At 34.5% G+C, this 23,619-nt stretch overlaps 1 protein-coding gene across 2 annotated transcripts in view; it reads right to left on the reverse strand.

The window, feature by feature from the left end:
• Positions 1-483: 483 nt before the first annotated feature.
• Positions 484-23,619, reverse strand: part of LOC150105445 (sentrin-specific protease 1-like) — a 273,449-nt gene continuing 250,313 nt past the window's right edge. For both annotated transcript variants that reach the window (XM_090394820.1, XM_090394821.1), the window contains 2 exons: positions 17,369-17,464; positions 484-5,241 (listed from right to left, as the gene is read on the reverse strand). In XM_090394820.1, coding sequence (XP_090250946.1) covers positions 5,179-5,241; positions 17,369-17,464 — 159 coding nt within the window. In that variant the 3' untranslated portion in view covers positions 484-5,178. The remainder of the gene's footprint in view (positions 5,242-17,368; positions 17,465-23,619) is intronic.

Below are 23,619 nucleotides of genomic sequence, written 5' to 3' on the forward strand. Positions count from 1 at the left end.
TAATGCCCTTACGTTTTGCAAATATTTCTGAACAACATGTTTCTATTAATTACAAGCAGTAAGACCCAAGAAATGGAATGAGTAGTTATTTACCACAAACTTCCTAAAAGCAGTAGTCATTAGATTCTTCATATCAGTCTATCTAAAACTGGTTTCACTTACAGGATAGACTGTTATTGTCAGGACAAAATGGAGAACGCATCATCTTGCCAATTTTTCTGTATCTCTACTTGAGTGGAGCACAGAAATAAGATGTAAATTATTAATTTATTTAATACATTAACTAACTCATAATGGATAGCTATATTAACTCTTACTAATGTATTATATTGATTTAACTATTCATTATCTGCTACACTGTTTGCTGACAAACATGATAGATCTGTGTCTTAAAAGTATCTTTTCATAATGAATTTTATTAGATATTCTCTATACCTAATTTTTAACAAAAAAGTTAATGAACTCATCACAATCTGATACAAATAAGTAATTCAAACACTTTATTTAATGAATTTTGGTAAAAGTCCCCTATATCAAATTTTGTGAACATCCACTGATTACTTCAGGGGAGGTCATACACTGGCAGATGTGAACCTTCATGTATGTTCTTTAACATCGAGATGGTTGGATATTTATTTATTTGACTCTTAATTCATGAAATTCAATTCTGCAAAACAAATGTTTCACTTGCTTATGCTATATTTAATAGTAGTTACCACTAGTTTCACCTTGGAAACTTCACAACAAACTCAAGTACTGTAATATAAATAAGGAGAATCCTGTAGAAATATAAACAATACATATGGTTTTGGATTTCTGTAAATTATTACCATTTAGTTTCAAGATTAACAATAAGAGAAAAGAGATAAGCCTTATGGACAAGAAGCTGACTCCTTGATCTATCCATAAAGCTACAAATTAAATGCTTAACATTGCTGGTTAAATTTTATTATTAAAAACCATACTGAACGAAAAGATGACCTGAATAATCTTAAATGGAAAGGTCATCACGATATTTGTTGCACTTCAAGTTGTTTACTTAAAATATCCCTCATTTTAATTTATTTAGTATTGAACTCAATAAACAACAGTGAGATAGTGTTGGATTGAAAATGCAGAGTGCTGAAGCAATACATTTACATGGAAATATAAAAAAGTAAGAGCACAGTAAACTAAAAACTATACAATCAAATAGTCATCAGATTATGAAGGATGAAAGCAAGTCGTGAACTTGCATTAAGAATAGCTTGAGAGTAATTAATGTTTATTTAATTGGCACATGATTAAATTAGGTATATAGGGTCTATGATTCTTACACTATTAAAAACTGAGCAGTAGTTTTTCATTTTCTTGAAAATCAATGATTGTGACCTTTTCAATATCCACAGGAGGAAACTTTAATCATATGACATGTAACAATTCAGTAGTGAGATTTTTGTCAATGTTCTTTTATTTGTTTTTAGTTTGATATAAGTAAGTATGGGGATATTGGGATCATGGCAACACTCAATTAAAAGATTTCAAAGAATGAATAGCTGATCTAACATCATATCCAGAATGACCAAAAATAATGTTATGACATCGTGTTTTTAGTAAGTTTTGTCATTCATTTAGTGGTGAAGACAGTTTTGTAATTGGAATGTTTGAAGATACCGATTGCTTTATTTAAAGTGTTGATGTATACATAAGTTTTTGGTATGTTTTTCTTTTGCAGTGAGGAGACATGATTTTGGGTTGAATGGAGGGCATAGTCTATATGCTGTTGAGCATATTGCTGATGTCAGAAGATATTTTCAAGTGTGTGTAATTTTTTGGTTTAATGCTGTGATTGATGATGAATATCTGCAAGTATTATTGTGTCAATATGAGTGATTTTTTTTTATACAGTAAAGACACAGTGCAAGTAATTTCCGATTTGTAGGTTTATGACATACTTTTGTATTTATGTGATGATCCAATTTTGTTGGTCAGATTTTAAAAAAATGATAGATTTTTATCTCTCATATTCAAAAGTGAATTGTAATCTGCAGTTAAAGGTGTTAAGAGAATGAAACAGCTTTAGCATAGAACTATTGTAATCAATAAATCGTAAACATATCACGAAATCCTTCGAGTAAACAACTTTAAAATGTGCAATAAATATGATCATATTTCTGGTACATACAGCTGGTCTGGTTGGCTGAGTGGTTAGCGTATCCATTCTCCAGCCAAAAGGCTGCGGGTTTCAAATCCCGCTGTGGGCATGGATGCTTGTGATTATCTGTGGAAAAACTGGTGGTGGTTGGTGGTAGATGGCGTTGAGGTCAGTTGCTGGATGACAGAGTTGTAGAGCAAGTGCCCTCCCTCGATGAGTCTCTAGACTCCCTGGAAGTGTCTAATAATATGGATTAATGATGATGATATGTTAATCATCTTTCCATCCAATAATATTTAAATACAAGTGAGAAATAAAAATCTATCATTTTTTTAAAATCTGACCATCACATAAATATTCAGGGGAGTTTTTCAGTTCATATTATTTTTAATAAAATGAAATCAGTGTTGTTAGCATTTAATTTGTAACCTTATGGGTAGATCAAGAGGTCAGCTTCTCTCTAGGTACAAAATTATTATATGCTTGAGTTTTTATATAATATAATATATATCGGTACAGGCTATAATACTGCATCTCACTGAAATCTTTTTTAGATTTTAATTTTATTTTAAAGAATAGAAAATCAGACATAACATACCGCAGAAAATCCTTAATTTATTAAAACTTCGAAAAATGTAAACTCATTTCAAATTCAAAGTGAAAGAAAAAACGTGTTTAATCAAGTTTTATTAAAAACCACATGCAGTAATAATTTCAAATACATTTATTTGCATAATATCCATCTACAATCAGTTCTCACTATAGCAAACTTGTAATGACTAAAAAGAAGATTCTGTTATAATTAATGTCATTGAGTATGACATCATCAATGTCATACTCAATGAAATTCGTTATAGAGAACTGGCTGAGATTTTAATGAGTTAATTCACTTTAACAATTTTTGCTATAGTGATAGTTGATTGCAATAAATACTTAAATAATTATGTAAGAATGGCAAGTATGAATGAATTTTTCAAATTCATGTTTTCAAAGACAAAGATCATTTTAATATTATTCTCAGTACTGGCAATGAACAATGTTTAAAATTTAAGTGTTATTTAAGGGAACTTCCTATTTACACTGCATTGAAATGTTTTCGTTTTCAGAGCAAAACAAACATTTTAGGTAACTTACACTCACACAACCACAACCATTGATTCTTGTTTTGAACTGTCAAGCAGAATGCTGTGTAATCTAAATACTTTAGTCCCACAGCTAAGTCTGAAATTATAAAGTTTCTCAAAAGAAATAATTAAATGGCTATAACATAAACAGCAGTAATTTGTACAGTATATATACATTTATAGTTTAAAGGATATTTGCAAATAATGCTGTCTTCCAAGTTTACTGTTCTTTAAAATGATGCAAATTCTGAATCCCAAACTGCAAATCCATTAAAAAGAATAAACTGACTGAATGCAAACCAATACATAATTAATACAGAAATATAAAAAGTAAAAAATAAATAAATCAAACTTCACAAAATAAACTAGCTAAGGATTAAAAAGCAGTACATTTAGATTGTTTATGCTAATTTTTCCATGAAAAACAGTTCACCACAGCTTTAAAGGCAGCATGGATTATTGAAAGCAGTTTTGCATCAGTTAAAGATCAAACAGCAAATCATGCTGGTACAGTTCATCATTGAAATAATTATTTTACTTAGTTTGTTTTATTAACAGAATAATAACAATAAAACAAACTTTAGAAAGTGAATTGGATTATACTGAAGGATTTGTGAAGTTGATTTCTGAAATAAAAAAAATTCATTTATGTCATTATTCAGTCAAATTTTTTTGTAATTATCATTATAATTAATTACAAAAAATAGGAAAGAGGTTTTTCTTTAGTCCAAAATCAGAGTAAAATTAATGTTTTGGAGAAAAAAATTAGCCTTTAAAGAAATTACATTAATAATTTTTTTTTTTTTTTTGGAGGAACAGTGATTTATTACAATTCTTCTCGTATTTGTAGTTAATATTAAACAGCTCTAAAACATCCAAGTTTTGACTTTTTTTTGTTTGTTTGTTATATTATTAATCATGAAGAGAAAGTAACAAAAACAAAAAATGGGATGCAATTAAGAAATCCTGATCAAAACTCAGAAATCAGTATTATCACATTTCTAGGATGTTTGTATTGTATGGTTTTACACATGAACATGGATGAAAAGAATGTTGGTTAGATTTTTTTTTTTTTTATCTACCTTCATATAATGGCATTTTAGAAATCAGTATACAAATTTTTCCTATATACAATAAAAAAGTGATGCTTAGCTAATGTCATTAACTACTGTTTTCTTTAAAAAATTGTAACCATAAGCATACAGCAGTAGTTAATTACACTAGGATGGTTCATAGAAAAATATGATGACTCCATAAAAAAAATTACATTTAACACTACTGAGGAAATGATGAAATGGCTACTTACTGAAAATATAGACAACTAGAACTTCTGTACAATATATACATTTACAGTTAAAAAACAACTTAAATAATGTAGTCTTTTACATCCAGAGTGTCTAGAATGAATCAAAATATATATATATTTTTTAAATGGCTGATGGCTTCAATCACATTAGAGACAATCTATTTGGTAATTTTTCCTAAAAGTTCTTTGGAAAAATGCATTTAAAAAAAAATAAAACAATTACAGGGAAAAATTTACAGTAAAAAAAAAGAATAAATACAGATACATCTTTAGAAATCTTGATAGTTTTTTTCCCCTTCTGGTTTTATTATTTTCACATAGGAAACTGTCTTGAATATAAAGTGCTCACTTCCATGAGACATGTTCACTGGCTTTAATCATTGGTTTAAGTATGACTTGCTGTCATGAGCAATTCAAACTTTCTTTATATCACTCTGCATATAACAGTGTTATTTTAGTTAAGAAGAGAGCAAAGAATGCCTTCTTCTCATTCAGCTTGAGTATCTTAGAGATAATAGTACAAAGGAAAATATCCCCACCATTTCTGCCAGAAAATAATTTACAATGATTGATTCACTGCAGCAGATGAGGACTTGACTGTTTTTCACCAACAGCTATAACAGACGCTTATTTAAAATTTCATATATCATGCGCCTCCTGAAATATGCCATATGACCCTAGAAGAAACAAAGAATTATTTGGAATCAACATTCTGGTATCAAATAAAATATATAAATTGTGAAGCATTATAAACTGAATAAATAAATTAATTAAACACAAGCTTGCTTCCAAGCAGGTTTTGTATGTCTCAAGTTATTGCTAAATCAAAGCTGATATGAAATATTTCAATTATTTGAACTTCAAGTAACCAAAATGCTCAGTTAATTGGTCCTTGAATGTGTTAGCATGTCATTTGACTCCTGCACATAACTACATTCAGTTAACGAACAGTAAAAAAAGATTTCAGTGATCACTGCAAATATAAGCTTTGCATGTTTTGTTCGCTACTGGTTATTCAATTTTGATTCAATACTTAGTGAAACAGTCAAACTATATATAGAAGTATAGTATTATTTGTATACTATTTTGTTATAATATAAATTTTATATCTTTTTTATTTTATTTTAAAATTCCTTATAGGATAAGGGTTTTAATCCAATTCCATCCTCACCTTCTTGTAACACACACACACAACACATATAATGTGTTGTGTGTACCGATACCTGTTGGAGAGTACATGAATGAGAATGGACTAACATTTCGAAAATGGCTGACCAAATAGTCTTGTGTATTAGCTGCAACAAAAACATGAACTATGAGAGTAAAACATCCTTAAAAAATCATTGCCTCAGCTGTATTTGTCAGCAAATCATGAGAAAATCAATGCAAAACATTGATATCAGTGTTAACTACTAAAATACTTGCAAGATTCTATACCAAGAGGGTTCTAAAGTCAATGAAGTTTGTGCTATTGATGATAGAGAAAGAGTTATGTTCATACAAAGTAGAGATGCAAGAGGGAAATAGTGCCAGTGGCTTTAAGGCAGTATGGTGTGAGATAGAGGTGAATGGAATGAAATACTTGGTTGGATGTTGTTATAGACCAGGCAATGTGGATGGCATGACAATGAAATGTATAAGCAAATAAGAAAAGAGTGATCATCATCATCATCATCATCAAATTCCTGCCATGTACCCTCAAGGGGTGTACAGGATATGACAGTACTACATGAAAAAATTACATCATTACTAACTTCCTATCTACAATTTTCCTCCAAATCAGTCTGTTACTTGTCAAGACTCCAACATTATCAGATCTTATATTTCTATCGTCTAAGGCACTTTGTACCGTATCAATACACCTATATCTTGGTCTTCCTCTGGGTCGTTTTCCTGCCAACCTGGCAGAGAACACTTGTTTTGCTAATCTTTCCTCTCCCATTCTATTTAAGTGACCATACCATCTGAGATTAGCTCTGTTAACGCATTCCTGGATGCTGACAATGTCAAGTTCTTTCCTAATATCCTCATTTTTAATATGATATTGCCATTGATGCCATCTGTTCACGCCTCTAATCTTTCTCAGGACTCTCATATCTGCGGTCTCTAGTCTTTGGTCAAGTGTTTTACTTCTGACCCAGCTCTCAGATCCATAAGTTAAAATTGGTTTGAACACAGTCTTGTATACAGCTAATTTAGTGTTCTGACTAATTTCTTTCTTATTCCATATGAATTTATTCAATTGACTTCCCACGATACCAGCTTTGCTGATTCTGTTGTCTATTTCTATATTTAGTTTACCATCTTCAGTAAAAATTGTGCCTAAGTAGCTGAAATGTTTTACTTGTTCCACGGGTTCTCCATTCACAACACAGTTGACATTTTCAATGATTCTGCCTATTTTCATTGTCTTTGTCTTTTTATTGCTGACCTTCATACCATATCTATTACAACAGCTATTCAATTTAGTCAGAGAATCTTGCAGACTTGTAGCGGATTTATTTAGAAGTATAACATCATCCGCATAAAGCAAAGAGCTGACATTAACATCTCCAATTTTGATATCAGGTTTAATACCACATTCCTTCATAATGTGATCCATATAGATAATGAATAACAGAGGGGATAATGTACATCCTTGTCTCACACCAGATTTAACATTAAACCATCTTCCTGTACTTCCTTCAATTCTAACTGCTGACTCACAACTCAAATAAAGACTAAGTATTGCTTGATATAATGCCCCATTGACACCATATAACTGCAGCGTATTGAATAGCTTCTCTCTTGGCACCTTGTCATATGCCTTTTCCAAATCGACAAAACTTAAATACAGATCTTTGTTATATTCCCATGCTTTCTCGACTACTTGTCGTAAAGTGAAGATCTGATCCTGACAGCCTCTATTTGGCCTGAATCCAGCTTGTTCTTCACCAAGCTTTTCTTCCACAATTCTTCTCAACCGTTTCTCAAGTATACTTGCATAGATCTTGCCAGGAACACTCAGTAGGGAAATACCTCTGTAATTCTCACATTCAGTTTTATTTCCCTTTTTATATATGGGTACTATGAGAGCTCTACTCCAATCATCGGGAATTCGTCCCTCTGTCCAGGCTTTCTGAACTATGCAGTGCAGCCACCGTAAGACTCTTATACCACCAGACTTCAGCATTTCTGGTCGAATATCATCTACTCCTGCTGCCTTTCCACATTTCAAGCCTTTGATGGCTTTTTCTACTTCAAGTATGGATATGTATTCCTGACTGCATGCCTGGTCAGTGTTTTTTATCACTGTGCTGTCATCACTGCTTGTTTCATTTAGCAGTTTTTCAAAGTAATTACTCCATACTTCAAGGATATCTTTTTCTCCTGTTTTCATTTCACCTTTATCATCTCTAATTCCTTTTACAGCACTCTTTCCTCCATTCCTAAGCTTCTTCAACAACCTCCAGAATATTTTGCCACCTTCTTGATATTTATTTTCTATATTCTTGCCAAAGTCCTCCCATGACTTTTGTTTAGCTAGTTTTACACACTGTTTAGCTTTCTTACATTTGTCTCTGTATTCTGTAAGAGTAAAAGCTGACTTATTTGCCAGGAACTTTTGATATGCTTTCTTCTTTTCCTTCACTGCCTCTTTAACTTCCTGTGTCCACCAGGGAGTTCTGATTTTTTTATCTTTGCACACAACCTCACCACATGCCTCTCTGGCAGAATCAATTAATGTTTCCTTCAGAGTTTGCCACTGAATCTCCAAGGTTTGATTCCTGTTCTCAAACTCTTTCATTTTCTTTTCAATAATATTTCTGTATTTTAGTCTACAGTTTACATCTGAGAGCTGCTCAACTTTTATTCGCTTTAAAAGTTTCTTACATGTTATTCTTTTCAATATGAAATTCAATTTTATCCTGCTCAAGACTAAATAGTGATCACTTCCAATTTCAAATCCTCTGTACACTCTGGTGTCCTGCACCAGGGAGAAAACATCACTATCAACAATAACATAGTCAATGAGACTTTTCTTATTCCTAGCCTCTTCTCTCCATGTGAATTTGTGCACATTTTTATGTTGGAACATGGTGTTAGTAATAACCAGTCCATGTCCTGAGCAGAAATCCAACAGATATTTGCCATTATTATTAGCTTTGCTCTTTTCTCCAAATTTTCCCAAAATATTTTTGTATGTCTCACAATCATTTCCTACTCTACTATTTAGATCCCCAACAAGGACCAACTTTTCCTTTTTCATTGTGTCAGTTGCTTTTTCTAAAGCCTCAAAAAATTCCTCCACTTCTACCTTAGTAGAACATTCTGTGGGACCATAGGCACAAATAAGTCTCATTGTCCAGTTCCCCATTCTCATATTTGCCCACATTACTCTACTTGAAACTGACTGCCATTCAAGAAGATTAGCCTCGTATTTTGTGTTGAATACTATGGCTACTCCTTCTTTTCCTTGATTGTTATTGCCTGAATATAACATTTTGTATTTATTGCTCAGAAAGATCTCACCAGTTTTGGTCTTTTTTGTTTCAGTCACCCCTATTATGTCGATCTGGTACTTATCTAATTCCTCAGCTAGCTCCATTTCTTTGCCATTCAGGCTTCTTACATTGATAGTACCGATCTTTAACTCTGGTGATGTTGAGTTGGGGTTTGTTTTCAGATTTGTTCCAGTAGCTGACTTTTCGCTGTTCGCCCTGGTTCCCTGGCGAAAACAACGGGGGCCTTGTTTAACCGGGCGACGCCCCAGCCGGCATGAAATTTTGTCATGTTGTACCATCATTTTTTATTTTGGTTTAACCAATAAGAATACAATTTGGTCGGCTAAATCCCAAATTGCCAGCCCATCCTCGTTTGTTCAGTATCAAAGTAGATACCCAACAGGGTGCACTACGAGAAGGTGAGGATTGGACATTAGGTCAGAAGCCCTGGTCGGTTCTTCGCATTCCTTTAAAGGCTACGTGGAGGTCTCCTCTCAGTTATACAGCTTTGACCCTTAAGCACCCCAAGTGATCATTATGGGTAATTTTAATTATGGCAATATAGACTGGAATGATGAGATAGCAACTGGAAGTAAAGAAAATGAGTTTCTTGAGGGATAACTACCTCAGACAGTATGTAATATAGGGCATGCAAGGATTGAGGGTCTTGGATTTGGTCATCTCATCAGAGGATGTAATTATAAATGAGGTGTCAAATCACCCACCAATTGGTGAGAGTGACCATGAGGTGATTACCTGGGTGGTAGCCAGCAGTGTGAGGACCTCTGTAAGAAAAGGGTATACGTGGAACTACAAGAGGGGGGGGGTGATTATGAAGAGCTCAGGAGACAGCTTGCGGATGTAGCATGAGATGAAGAGTTAGTTGGAAAAGAGATCAATGCAGTTGGGGGATATTCAAAAACTATCTAGTAGATGCAATGTCTAAATATATTCCAAGGGTGAGAAGGTTAAGAAGGTTAAATAAGGTAGGTGTGAAATGGATGAATAAGAGATTAAGCATGCGATACAGAGAAAAAGGGCATTATGGAGGCAGCATAAGAGAAGTGGAAATAACCAATTCTATGAGGACTACAAAGACCAGGCAAGGGGGGGTGACTTGGTTGGCAAGAGTAGCTAAAGTGAGGTATGAGCAGCAGTTAGCTAACAAAGCCAAAAATAATCCTAAGGAGTTCTTTCGATATGTAGACAGCAAAAGAAAGAATGACATTGGTTGGAGAAAATGGTATAAAGACAGCTGTTGTGGAAGGTGTGGTGGAGATACTTAATCAGCAGTTCATAAAGGTCTTTCAATCTTGTGAATGTGACTTATGGAGAGATTGAGAGCAGTTTAGGATGGAGAGGAGAGAGACTGACTGTAAGTGAGCAAGAGGTGTATGGGGAGTTGAGCAAACTAGATGTAAATAAAGCTGTGGGACTTGATAATATATCACCACGTATTCTGAAGGAATGTGTCAGGTAGTTGATGCCGGCCTTGACATATTTTTTTAATACACGTCTTGCACTGGGTCAAGTTCCTAAGGGTGGCTTCTACTCCTTAGGAGGTCAAGATTGTGCCACTTCATAAAGGAGGTGATAGAACTCAAACATCAAACTATAGACCTATCTGTGTGTCAGTTGTTGTAGTTAAGTTGTAGGAGAAGCTTGTGAGAACTAGGATCCAGAATTGGATTGACAACAATGGTAATATCTTTGATGGACAGCATGGATTTGCTAAAGGGAGGTCATATTTTAGTAATCTACTTACTTGTTACAATAAGGTGACAGCTTCCTTGGACAGAGGAGAAGGATACACAGTAATATACTTAGATTTCACAAAGGCTTTTGATAGATTACTGCATGATAAGTTGATAGTCAAACTAGAGCAGATGGGTTGGATATTAGATTGGTGCATTGGATTGAAGACTGGCTATCTGATAGGTATTAACAAGTTGTGTATGGGGGAAGCGATATCCAGGAAAAGGAAAGTCACCAGTGGAGTGCCTCAGGGGTCTGTTTTAGGGCCATTACTGTTTAACTTGCATATTAATGATATTGGTGAAGATTTGGATAGAGATATTCAGTTGTTTGCAGATGATGCAAAGTTAGGACGAACCATGAAGAGTAGAGAAGATGTTGTGGCCTTACAAGAAGACTTGAATAAATTGAGTGATTGGGAATGGGGATGCGAGTTCAATGTTACAAAATGTAAGGTTTTAAAATTTGGAAAACAAAGATGGGATGCAGAATTTATGCCTGGTGAGGATATATTGTTGGAGGTGAAGGAAATAAGAGATCTGGGAGTTATAGTGGATAAGGATCTGAAATTTAGGGGACACAGCTACAATTGTGAAGACAACACAAAGACTTCTGAGAACGATGCAGAGGACACTGACTTGTAGAAGTAGGGAGGTTCTTGTTCCATTGTATAAGGCTTTGATTAGGCCACACATGGACTATTGTGCCCAGATCTGGTCACCTGGTTTTCAGAAAAACAAAGAGATGTTGGAAAAGGTCCAGAGGCAAGTGACCTCTGGAATGTCGAGTATGAGGAAAGATTGAGAAGATGCAACTTGCGGAGTCTGGTGGACAGGAGGAAGAGGTTGTGAATATAAAGTGTCGTTATAGGATAAATGCTGGAGAGGTTCTACAGAAAATAGTGGGAGATCAAGGGAGAACCAGGTCATCCCTGGAAACTGTATAAAGAGGGTGTGAGAAGCAAGTTTTTTTCATGCAGAGTTGTGAATGATTGGAATGCCTTGCCTGAGAGTGTCGTGTCTGCAGAGAATTTGAGTATGTTTAAAGCATGGGATGATGAGCTGTGTGTATGATAAAAGGACCTCCCACATGAGTCTTTGACTCCATGGGGTCTTGGGTAATAATAATAATAATATCCAATCTGAAAAAATCACAAGTACTTTTTATTCTAATAAACTCAACTTTTCTGCTTCTCAAATCACTACACATCTCATCTCACAATTGAACAATATCTGAAAGGATATCAAAACGGCACAAATGGCAAACTTAGAACCTCCTCTTATTGATCTTTAGTTAAATATCTCTTTAGATCATTCTATCAGATTCATTTGCTGTCTCTTTGCAATGTGAATTTTTCCAGTAAATGGCACATGCCATTACTAATGAACCCAAATTGCTCAAATGTATACCAGAATACCAAATAACCCTAATCACTTCCCAAATAGTTTTGATCTCTTCCTCTCAAATGACCCCTCTAAATATGTTGTCTGTCCTCTTAAGGAATTCAAATCAGAGATGCTAAGAAATCACATTCTTGTTTAATCCTTTATCCAATTGCAAGCAAAGTTAGCATATGAAGTATCTTCATGCTACTTCATATGCTAACTTATACTAACATTAGCCTCTATCTATATAGAGGCTAATGACTTCGCATTAATTGCCTTAATATCTCATAATGCAAAGCACACATCCTTCTGGGTGTGTATAATGCTATGCATTATGGGGGGGGGGGCACCACACAGACCCACACGAGACACTAGGGTTGAAATAATGCAGAAGTCAAATAGTTCCCATATACAAGTAGTGAAAAGATGTAACACCTGATTATTAAAATACTCTGGATTAGAGCAAGTTGTTGAAAGTTTTTTTCACTTGGTTGTAAATCAAGTTAAAGATGCCAATGATTAAACAAGAAATTATATTCTTGTTTAATCCTTTATCCAAATGTAAGCAAAGTTTGCATGTGAAGTACCTTCATGGGTAGGCTACTTATATATAGAGGCTGACGACTTCACATTAATTGGTTTAGAAGACCTCTGCATTACTTCAACCTTAGTATCTCTTCTGGGTCTGGCTCCCAATGATGAGACTTCAATAAGGTCAAAACTGATCTGGGTAGTAGTCTTTCTCATAATGCATAGGATTATACACATGTGAAAGGGTGTGTGTGCTTTACATTATGGGATACTAAGGCAACTGATGTGAAGTCATTAGGTTCTATATACAAGAAGCCTAGTTCTCAAGATACTTCATATACAAATTTTGCTTTTACTTGGATAAAGGATTAATCAAGAATATAATCTCCTGGCATCTCTAATTTAACTTACAGCCAAGTGAAAATACTTTCAGCAACTTGCTCTAATCCAGAGTATTTTAATAGTAAGGTGCTACACCTTTTCACTACTTGTATATGTGAAATACATTATTTTTACATTGCTTCAAACCTTAGTATCTGAAATAATAGTCCTTTTTAGGACTTCCAGGGTAACGGATGGCAATGTTGTAGCTAATGAAGTTTTAACTGAAGCTTGGCTATTGCTATTACCCAGCCATGACTGGAGCTTTTAGCTCAATAACACCCCATCCACACAGATTTTCTTCATTCAGATGACGGGATAAAGAGTCAAGGACTCAGTCCATCTCCCAGTTCTTTTAAGAACTATTTAAGAACCTTAGTATCTCTTCTGGGTTTGGTGCTTATGGTATAGCTATTTACATGGCCTCTACCAGGGCCTTCGGTGGATGCTTCTTCCTAAGAAATGAGCAGTTCTGTTTGATTATAGAGTGTGCCTGTCACTGAGTAAAACCACTACTAAATATCTTCAAGTGATCAGGGGTTAATGAGCTAAAATGATCCTTCAGGTCAGAGTGATCTGAGGAATTGCTTAGTTTTTGGAGATGATCCTTTATTTATATCAAGATCTTGATCACTACATTCCATTAAATGTTTGCCTATGGTATAGTATATACTGATGTCACCGAGTGGAACCACCAACTCAGTATTTTTGAATGAGTGAGAGTTAATGAAATATATATTTTTTTCTTTTTTCAAAATGACTCATTTTTATCCTGCTCAAAACACTTCCTATTTCAAATCAGCTATGTGCTCTTTTATCTTGAACCAACATGAAGGTATCACCAACAACAGTAAGTCAATAAGACTTTTTTTTCTTATTTCTAATATCTTTCACTTCAAGTGAATCGATGCATATCTTTATGTTGAAATATGGAATCTGTAATGGCTAGCCTGTCTTGAAAAGAAATCCAGAGATACCATTATTTTTAGCTTTGCTCTCTAACATTTCTATGCCTGTGATACATTTTCTAGAAGAACTAAGTTTTCCATTTTCTTGCCTACTACAACTTTCTGTGAATAGCATTAACTTAGTGGCTAATGCCTCATTTTTCAAATTTGTCTATCATTACCTTTATTATTTTCATACATATATTGCCATTTTTTTATTATTAATTGTGGAGATAATTCAATTTTAGCTAATATTTTAAACAGTTTGTTTCTTTTTACTAGATCAAAAGGCTTTTCGTGATCTATGAATAGGATATGAGTATTTAGGTTGAATTCTCTTTGATTTTCATTTAGCTGTTTTAAAGTGAACACTGAATCAATACACGAGCAACCTTTTCTGAATCCATTTTATTCTTCAACTAAATTTCTTGTTTCTTTTTTTTTTCAATATTGTTGTATATATTTTGTATCTGGAATCCACCGCTTATCTTCCCCCGCCCCCAAATGTCAAAATAATAGATTTCTTCCAGTTCCAGTGCAAAATTTTATTTAACAGTTTCTTATGCAGTTCCAAGCCAGCATATTCAAATAATTCCATATTTATTTTCCATCATTCCCTAGTGCTTTTTTTCCCTTTTTTTTTTTAGAATTTCAGTTAACTAATCTAATGCTATTACTTATTATGTTGACAGTACCAAAATCATTGACTTTCCATAAGTTTCCATAATAATTATTCCACTCCATTTTACTTATGATATTTGTTGTATTGTTCTTTAATCTCTTTCTTCGAGTACTTCAAGATTTTATATGTTGATGACTGTGTTCTATTTAACTATCTCTACTTTTTACTTAGTTATTCCAATTTTCTCTATGTACAGGGTGTTCGGGATAAATTTGACATATTTATAATTAATTATATTTTTCCGTAAGTTACATGTATTAACACAAACTTCTCTTCATTTAAAAGGTTGGACCCTTCTTCATTCATATACAAGATGTCAGAAAGGATGGATAGCTGGAACCCACCTGAATCATGGAAGAGAATAACTTGTATCATGATGATTCGTGCCGGCCATCAAAATAAGGATATTTCGACTGCTGCCCAATGCTCCCTGAATACAGTAAAAACAATCAGGCATGAACTAGAGACTTGCAATGGTGACTACGAGGATGTAGCAAGAAGAAAGATCCCTAGCAGACGATCTGATTGCGTTCGTACAGCAGAATTCCTCGCAAATCTGCAGGAACAGGTGTTGAAGATCCCTGGCATTGGAATTCGGGCTTTGTCACGTGAAATGAATGTTGCAGCCTCTACTATGAAGCTTGCACTCAATGAAGACCTCCGCTACTACTCATACAAACGCCGCAAAGGTCAGCTGCTTACAGAAAAGGCCCGTGAAAAACGTTTGATAAACGCGAAGAAACTTCTAAGCAAAGTGAAACATCCTGCGGAACCACAAACAATCTGGTTCTTTTCCGATGAGAAAAACTTTTGCCAGGATCAAAAACACAACACGCAGAATAACAGATGGCTTGCATACAGTACAAAGGACATTCCTCGTGTAATGCAGACTAAATTTCCCCAAACTGTGATGGTTTTCGGATGTGTATCCTCTGAAGGCAATGTGATGCCTCCGCATTTTTTCCAAGAGGGCCTCAGGTTGACTTCAGATGGCTACGTGGAGTTGCTAAACACTGTAGTCAAGCCCTGGATAACAAGGGTAGCCAATGGTAGGCCGTATGTATGGCAGCAGGATTCGGCCCCTTGCCACACCTCTGGGAAAAGTCAAAAATGGTTGTCTGAAAATTTCTACGACTTCACCAGTCCAAATGTTTGGCCTCCAAACTCCCCAGACCTTAACCCCATGGATTATTTTGTATGGGGCGCAGTTGAAAAAGACACCAATCGCACTTCCAGTAATACAAAAGCCCAGTTAATGGATAAAATTAAAACAGTTTTTGCGGCCCTTCCTAGGGAGACTGTAGCATCAGCTTGTTCGAGGTTCCGAAGCAGGATTGAAGCTGTGATCGATGCTAATGGTGGTTATTTTGAGTAAATCTTGTTGATAGTATTGTAATTAACTCTGCCTGTAATGTTTTTTGTCAATTCATTAAATTTAATAGATACAAAGAAGATTTTCTTTTTCCTTACGAAACTGTCAAATTTATCCCGAACACCCTGTAAGGTTCTAATTTATTACCCTTTTAGATATGACATTCTTTCTTTTATAATTTAGTTTCTTCCCAGTTGTTTCAGAAGGTACAACCATTTTCTGTAAGCTTCATTTTTCTCTTTCTATATTTTTCTATATGTTAGTTCCAGTTTCTGATGACCTTTGTTGTGTCCCCCCCCCTCCAAATGTCATTTGCTACTTTCTTTATTATGCTGCATATAATCCACTTTTCTGCAGTATTTTCACTTACCTCTATCTCTAGTAAATTCTCTAATTTCATTCCTCTAGAGAGTGGCAAGGCCATTTTTATTACTGTCTAACGTTTAGAGACTGAAGGACAGTCAATATCCATCCCTATCCAATCAAAGAGAGCTGGCTCAAACTATCAGTGATTTTAAACATCTGGTGAAGAGATTTTGGCAGACAACTGCTGCCATCTCGTGGTCTCTAACATAATATGATTATTTGAAATAGTGTTGGTTCTGTGATTGATTTTGAGTTATGGGATTAAAAAAAAACCCTACTTGCCCATGTCAGAAATTGAATAACTCAGGAACCAGTCGAAGAAAGGCTTAGGAAAAGTTCCTCTCAGAAGGATCAATTCGATTCTGCTGAGAGTGCCATTTTCATAGGGCTATGTAGGAGTTTATATACTTTCTACTGGTTTTTATTTTATTTGTTTTCTTCTTCAACCATTTTGAAAGTATTGATATTTTCTCAATAACTTCACAATAATCTGTAACTAAATTACATTTCCATAAATTCTGACATCTATTATTTAGTTTGTTCTTTTTTTTATTTGTCAATTACAGATTTAGGGCCTCTTTCTTCCCATGAGTATTACTTCTTTACACTTATAAAAGGAATTTACTATTTTCAATTATTGAATAGGGGAAAAGCCAAATAACCTTAGCCCATTCTATTTTGTTGTAATTCCCCATACAGTCTTTTATTGGTTAGTTACCTATTCTTGAAGTTAGATGATCTAATAAACATGGCTGCTTTTGTTGGTGTTGTTAATTATTCTTCTTAAAAATTCTTTATTTTCTTTAGGGGCATAAATACTGATATTGTTCTCTTTATATATATGAATTTTAATTAATTATTAAAGAGTGAAAACTTAAGATCAATGAGATTCTTTTTTTACCTGAGTAAAATTAATTCTGGCATCTCTTGTAATATATTCTGCATATTTTAGTGCAAACATTCCACAGTCACTTCCATTCATCTGCTGGGGTATGTTCTAAAAAAAAACAACAAAAAAAAAAAACTTTAATTTAACCTTAGTAGTATTAATCTTTCTTATTTACACACAAGAGTACAATAGCACTAGTGGCTATTAAAAAACCCATAACCTAAACTGATTGCTGAAGTTACCAAAACATGGATGTGGGATGTCCATTTCAATATTTCATTGAAATAACATGGTCATGTTATTACATCACAAAGTATACCAAGCAGAAGATATATCAACTGGATTAATTACTAGATAGTAGTAGATGAATGCTATAAGTCCAAAGTGATATTTAGTCTTCAATTTTTCACCAAAAGTCATACTACAAGTGAAAAGAGGGAAGGGAGACACTAGGGAGGGCATGCTTTAGTAAAGATGTTCTACATAAGTAGAATATTTGCTTGCCTGGTTAGTATATCTCTCATCCCACCAAGAGGCCAAAAGGCATGGATGTTTGTGATTGTTTTTAAGTGGGAGATGAATTGTAATGCATGGCGTGAGACCACTGCTCTGCTTATTGAAATTTCTTCTCCCTTCTATGTGTTAGGCCTACTGGCCTGTTACAGAGCTATCTTAAGCCCTTCTAAGTCATACCCATCCCAAGAATAAGGTCCTATGCCTCCCATATATTCTATGGCTGTAGCTGTGTGTTCACGGTTTTACATAGTCCAGAAAATTCAATTTCTGGACTGTGTAAAAAATATATAAAATTAATTAAAAAAAATAGCAGAAAGAAATCCTCAGCCCATCCATGGTACAAATGTATTATATATAAAAAAAAAACCTTTTGTGGGTGAGAGTCAAATATTTTTTTTTTTTTTTAATATACTAAGACTGTGAACATACTGTGGAGATTTTATATTCACCATTCACAGGCCAATCACATAACTAAAAATGATGCAAAAAATCGTGACAATACTATAGGAAGCTTTCTGGTTGGTTCACAAATAAATGCCCTGCCATCTACTCAGGTAGATGTGCAGTTCCAATAGCAGTAATATGCCAATCACAGGTTTGTATGTACAACATACCTAATAACAAAAAAAAAAAAAAATATAGCCGTTTGGCTTTTCATACCTAATAACAGTTTATTACATCACATCATATATATATATCTTCGCTTATTCATTTCCCACTCAAGTACTACTGAAAAAAAAAAATAATAATAATAAAAAAAATAAATAAAACCCTGTGCCTTGAAACACCTTTCACAATAAAAGAAACATCCTGTTCTGCTGAAGTGGCCACTCTAATTTTTTCCACTTTTAAGCCTGTAAAGACATGAGCAGGTGTTGATCAGCATCTTTTCAAAGCAGAGTATCAAATTTCCAAAACAGCCAGCTTCTCATCCTCTTTAGTCTCATTTACATTTTTTCTTTGGAACAAATCTGTTCAATCTACGGTATTAGCACATACCACATATTGGACAACCTCTTATGTAATTACCATAGAAAATATTAATAATTTATGATAATTACATAAAGTTAATTTTCATAAATTAACTTGTGAACATTAACTTTTCAAAGCAATAAAGGAAATATAGAATATATGCTAAGTTGACATGCAAGCAAGTCTTGCATCAGCAATCAGCACACAAATAACCACCAGCTAGATGGTGAGTGGTGGAGACCAGATGCCTACTGATATTCAAAATAGAGAGATAAAAAGAGCCTCCTACTCTCTTTAGGGGAAGGAAAAGGTATTAGAGGATACCTTGATAGATGCTTTTCATTTCCATCATTAGACTACAAACTGCTGAAATTACACCAAGTGAATTCTGAAACTGATTTATGATTTTGAAAAAAAATTTTTTTTAAAGTTCACCAGCATTTTGGCCAACTGTAAAGAACAATAATTTTAAAAACACAGGGGCAAAAAAAAAAGTAAGAATAGGATTAATATATAAAAGAAAAACTATGAAATGTAGCAAGAATACAATGCTGACCATGGTTCTGAAAAATTTTTAATTGTATTGGGTGGTGATATATGCACACACATTTATTATTAATCTTCTTCAAGATTACATTGTATTGTACACACATATTACTATAACATAACAATGAGTTTTTTTTTAGTTTTTTTTTTATTATTTAAAATTTTGACATGATAGCTTGCATCTATATATATTACAGAGTACTGTGATCCAGCTGTTATCATTCACGACTTGCTTAACAACTTCGATCTATCACAAAAAGGCTTGGATCTCAGAATCAGAAAATAAAGCAAGAAATAGAGACACAAGTTACAATTAGAATTAGCAAAATGGGAGGAGTGATATTGAAAAAGCAATAAACATTTAAAAAATATCTTTTTTTTTTTTTTTTTTTTTTTTTTTTTTTTTTTTTTTTGGTGAATCAGTTATTTTTCAAAATAACTGAGGATTCAGGATCCTGTCAATGACAATACATTTATAACTGTGTGGCAAACTTTATATTTAAAATTTCTGATGTTGAGAGTGAACGTAGCATTTGAACACTGCTAAGAAAAGTGTATTTAAATAGTACATAGCATTGCTTTTTACCATATTTTTTTATGCTGGGTACAAGTGTTCTTCAGGAGTGTTGGAATTTTGTTTATTTGTGTTTTTGCTGCTTTTTTTTTTTTTTTGCTACTGCTTCTGTTCTCTGAAAATGGCAACCATAAAGAAGTGCATGTCTATGGCAGAGAAAGCTTCGGCATGAAGATTGAGTTCTGCTTGGATTTTTCCCAGTGAATGAGTTGTGAGAATTGTTTCATGTATGCACTGAAAAATGTGAAAGATTTGTGGACTGTTAGAGTGAACAAAAAGAAAGTAATAATATATGCAAAAAAGTACTGATAGGTTAGATCATTTCGAAATGGGAGCTAGCGTCGCTGGCTGTCAAAAAATCACACGGAAGTGTAGGTATGATAACAAAGGGAATGGAAGAATTTAGGCAAGAGTTGATGAAAATGAAAAATGAAATGAAGCATCAGGAAAATGAGATTAAACATCCAAAGAAGAGAACGACTGATGGCATCAGAAGTAGGAAGTTAGTATTCTGAAGAAAGAGTGAAAGGATAATTGTATATTAGTCATCACTCCTCTAGATCATTAGAGGAGTGATGACTAATAAAGTACACAAAACATGCTTTTTTTTGGTGGAACATTAAAACAAATAACTGATGCTTTGCAGAGAAGGAAAGAGCAGGCAACAGAATTAGTGGTAGTTGTGGGCATAAATCAATTAAAGAAAAAGGAATGTTGATAGACTTGAGGAAGTTGTCGTGGGAGGTAAAGGGGGATTCAGTTTGTGAATTTGAAGGAAAGTGGGAATGGTTTAAAGCTGATGGACTGTATTTGAATGGGTTTGATGTTAGGCATTTAACTACCTTACCATCCATTATGAATCAAATACGCATCCTCATACGCTTCGTACCTATCATATATTTCAAGGTAATATCAATGGTATTACAATTTTCATATGCACTTTGTACCCATGGAAACTTGGACTTGGACATATATATATACATTCTGGCTGGTAGCATGGTTAAGAAGATTACTGTTTTCTGAGAAAGCACAGAATCTAGAAATTAATGTAGCTAATGATCAAAGGGTACTTGTGAAGCAAGATAGCACAGCCAAATGGGTTGTATGGCAGGAGGGAGATAGACATGAGGTTGAAGATGTGGTTGTGGCAGGACAATGTGACGGAATGCATAAAGGTGAGGATGAGACAAGTACAAAGGATGATCAGAGTTAGGATCAGGGAAATGGGAGTGGGCTAAACTGAAGAAATAGTGGTTAGAGTAGAGAATGCTGGTTTTTAGTAAAATGGCCTCAAAGACACGGGAATTGTTATCTTTGTAGACAAATGTAAGGAGTATTCAAAATAAGAGAGCTGAATTTGTTGCATCAATTGAGTCAATATGCCCAAAGAGAATTGGCATAGGTGAAACTTGTTGTCTGAGGGTGATGTGCTGTCTAAAATAGAAATGGAAGGGTATACAATTTTCTGGAAGGATAGGAAGGTGAAAAGAGAAGGGCTAATACTGTTAACGATTGCAAAGGAATTATGTCCACAAAGTTGGGAAGTTGATAGCACACATTCAGATTTTGAATCTGTGTGGTGTGAAGTTGAAATTAACAGGCTAGTATATCTGATAGGATGCTGTTATAGGCCAGGGAATGTAGAGAATACTGATTGTAAAATGTTTAGGCAAATTGGTTGGGCATGTAAAAAGAAGGTGATCCTGATGAGAGACTTTAAATTACAGGAATATAAAATGGAAGGAGGGGGTAGTGTACAGGAACAAGGAGAGTAAGTTTATTGAATTTCTGAGGGATTTTAGCAGCATGTGACCGAAGCAACTAGAGGTTTTTAGTGTTTTGGATTTGGTGCTAACTTCACAGGATGTAGTTGTTAATAAGGTACTAACACTGCTGTCAGTTGGCGAGAATGATCAGGAGATACTTGTTTGGGAAGTGGTGAAACAAGAAAAGATTACTGTAAAAAAAAAAAATATATATATATATATATATAAATATGTGAAATTATAAGGTGGGTGATTATGGGAAGCACTATAGTCAACTAGCATCAATACGTTGGGTAGATGAGCTGTGCAGAAAAGATGTACGTTGGGTAGATGTAGCATGCATGGGAATTCATAATGTAGCATCTGACACATGCAATGTATAAGTGCATACTAAGAGTTAAGCAAGTAAATAGAGTAGTAGTGAAATAGATGAACAGTGAAATCAAGCTAGCTGTGTTGAAAAAGAAATTACTATGGAGGAGATACAAGATAGTTGGTGGTGATCAGAACCATGAGGAGTATAAAGTGCAATCCAGGAAGAGAGGAGATTGGCTGCTCAAGCCATGGTTAATTCAAGGGAATTCTTTCACTATATGACAAGCAAGAAGAAGAATAATTATGGCAGGTTGATACACACATGGAAAGTTATGGTAGCAGAGTAACTAAAGCAAACGATATAGTGAAATTATTTAATGAACACTTCATCGGTATATATCATACTGGCGAGAATGATACTGTGCCACATATAGAAAGGAGACAAGTATTAGGAGAATTAGGAGTGAAAGAATCAGAGGTGTATCAGGCGTTGATTTGGTTAGATGTTAATACTAATAATTTTTGTATGGCTCAACCTGCCCCCCCATCCCTTGGGGGGGGGGGGGCAGGTTGAGCCCTCCTGATGAGGGATTAAAAATATACAGGGTGTTCGGGATAAATTTGACATATTTATAATTAATTATATTTTTCCGTAAGTTACATGTATTAACACACACTTCTCTTCATTTAAAAGTTTGGACCCTTCTTCATTCACATACAAGATGTCAGAAAGGATGGATAGCTGGAACCCACCTGAATCATGGAAGAGAATAACTTGTATCATGATGATTCGTGCCCGCCATCAAAATAAGGATATTACGACTGCTGCCCAATGCTCCCTGAATACAGTAAAAACAATCAGGCATGAACTAGAGACTTGCAATGGTGACTACGAGGATGTAGCAAGAAGAAAGATCCCTAGCAGACGATCTGATTGCGTTCGTACAGCAGAATTCCTCGCAAATCTGCAGGAACAGGTGTTGAAGAACCCTGGCATTGGAATTCAGGCTTTGTTCGTGGAGTTGCTAACTGTAGTCAAGCCCTGGATAACAAGGGTAGGCAATGGTAGGCCGTATGTATGGCAGCAGGATTCGGCCCCTTGCCACACCTCTGGGAAAAGTCAAAAATGGTTGTCTGAAAATTTCTACGACTTCACCAGTCCAAATGTTTGGCCTCCAAACTCCCCAGACCTTAACCCCATGGATTATTTTGTATGGGGCGCAGTTGAAAAAGACACCAATCGCACTTCCAGTAATACAAAAGCCCAGTTAATGGATAAAATTAAAACAGTTATTGCGGCCCTTCCCAGGGAGACTGTAGCATCAGCTTGTTCGAGGTTCCGAAGCAGAATTGAAGCTGTGATCGATGCTAATGGTGGTTATTTTGAGTAAATCTTGTTGATAGTATTGTAATTAACTCTGCCTGTAATGTTTTTTTGTCAATTCATTAAATTTAATAGATACAAAGAAGATTTTCTTTTTCCTTACGAAACTGTCAAATTTATCCCGAACACCCTGTATATATTTAATGACTGTAGATCCATGTGTATTCATGGGGCCAGTTTGCCCGTTCTG

Source organism: Typopeltis vanoorti, chromosome 6 (genome assembly GCF_054136105.1).
Source record: "Typopeltis vanoorti isolate ZY-2024b chromosome 6, IOZ_Tvanoo_1.0, whole genome shotgun sequence".
Lineage (NCBI taxonomy): Eukaryota > Metazoa > Arthropoda > Arachnida > Uropygi > Thelyphonidae > Typopeltis > Typopeltis vanoorti.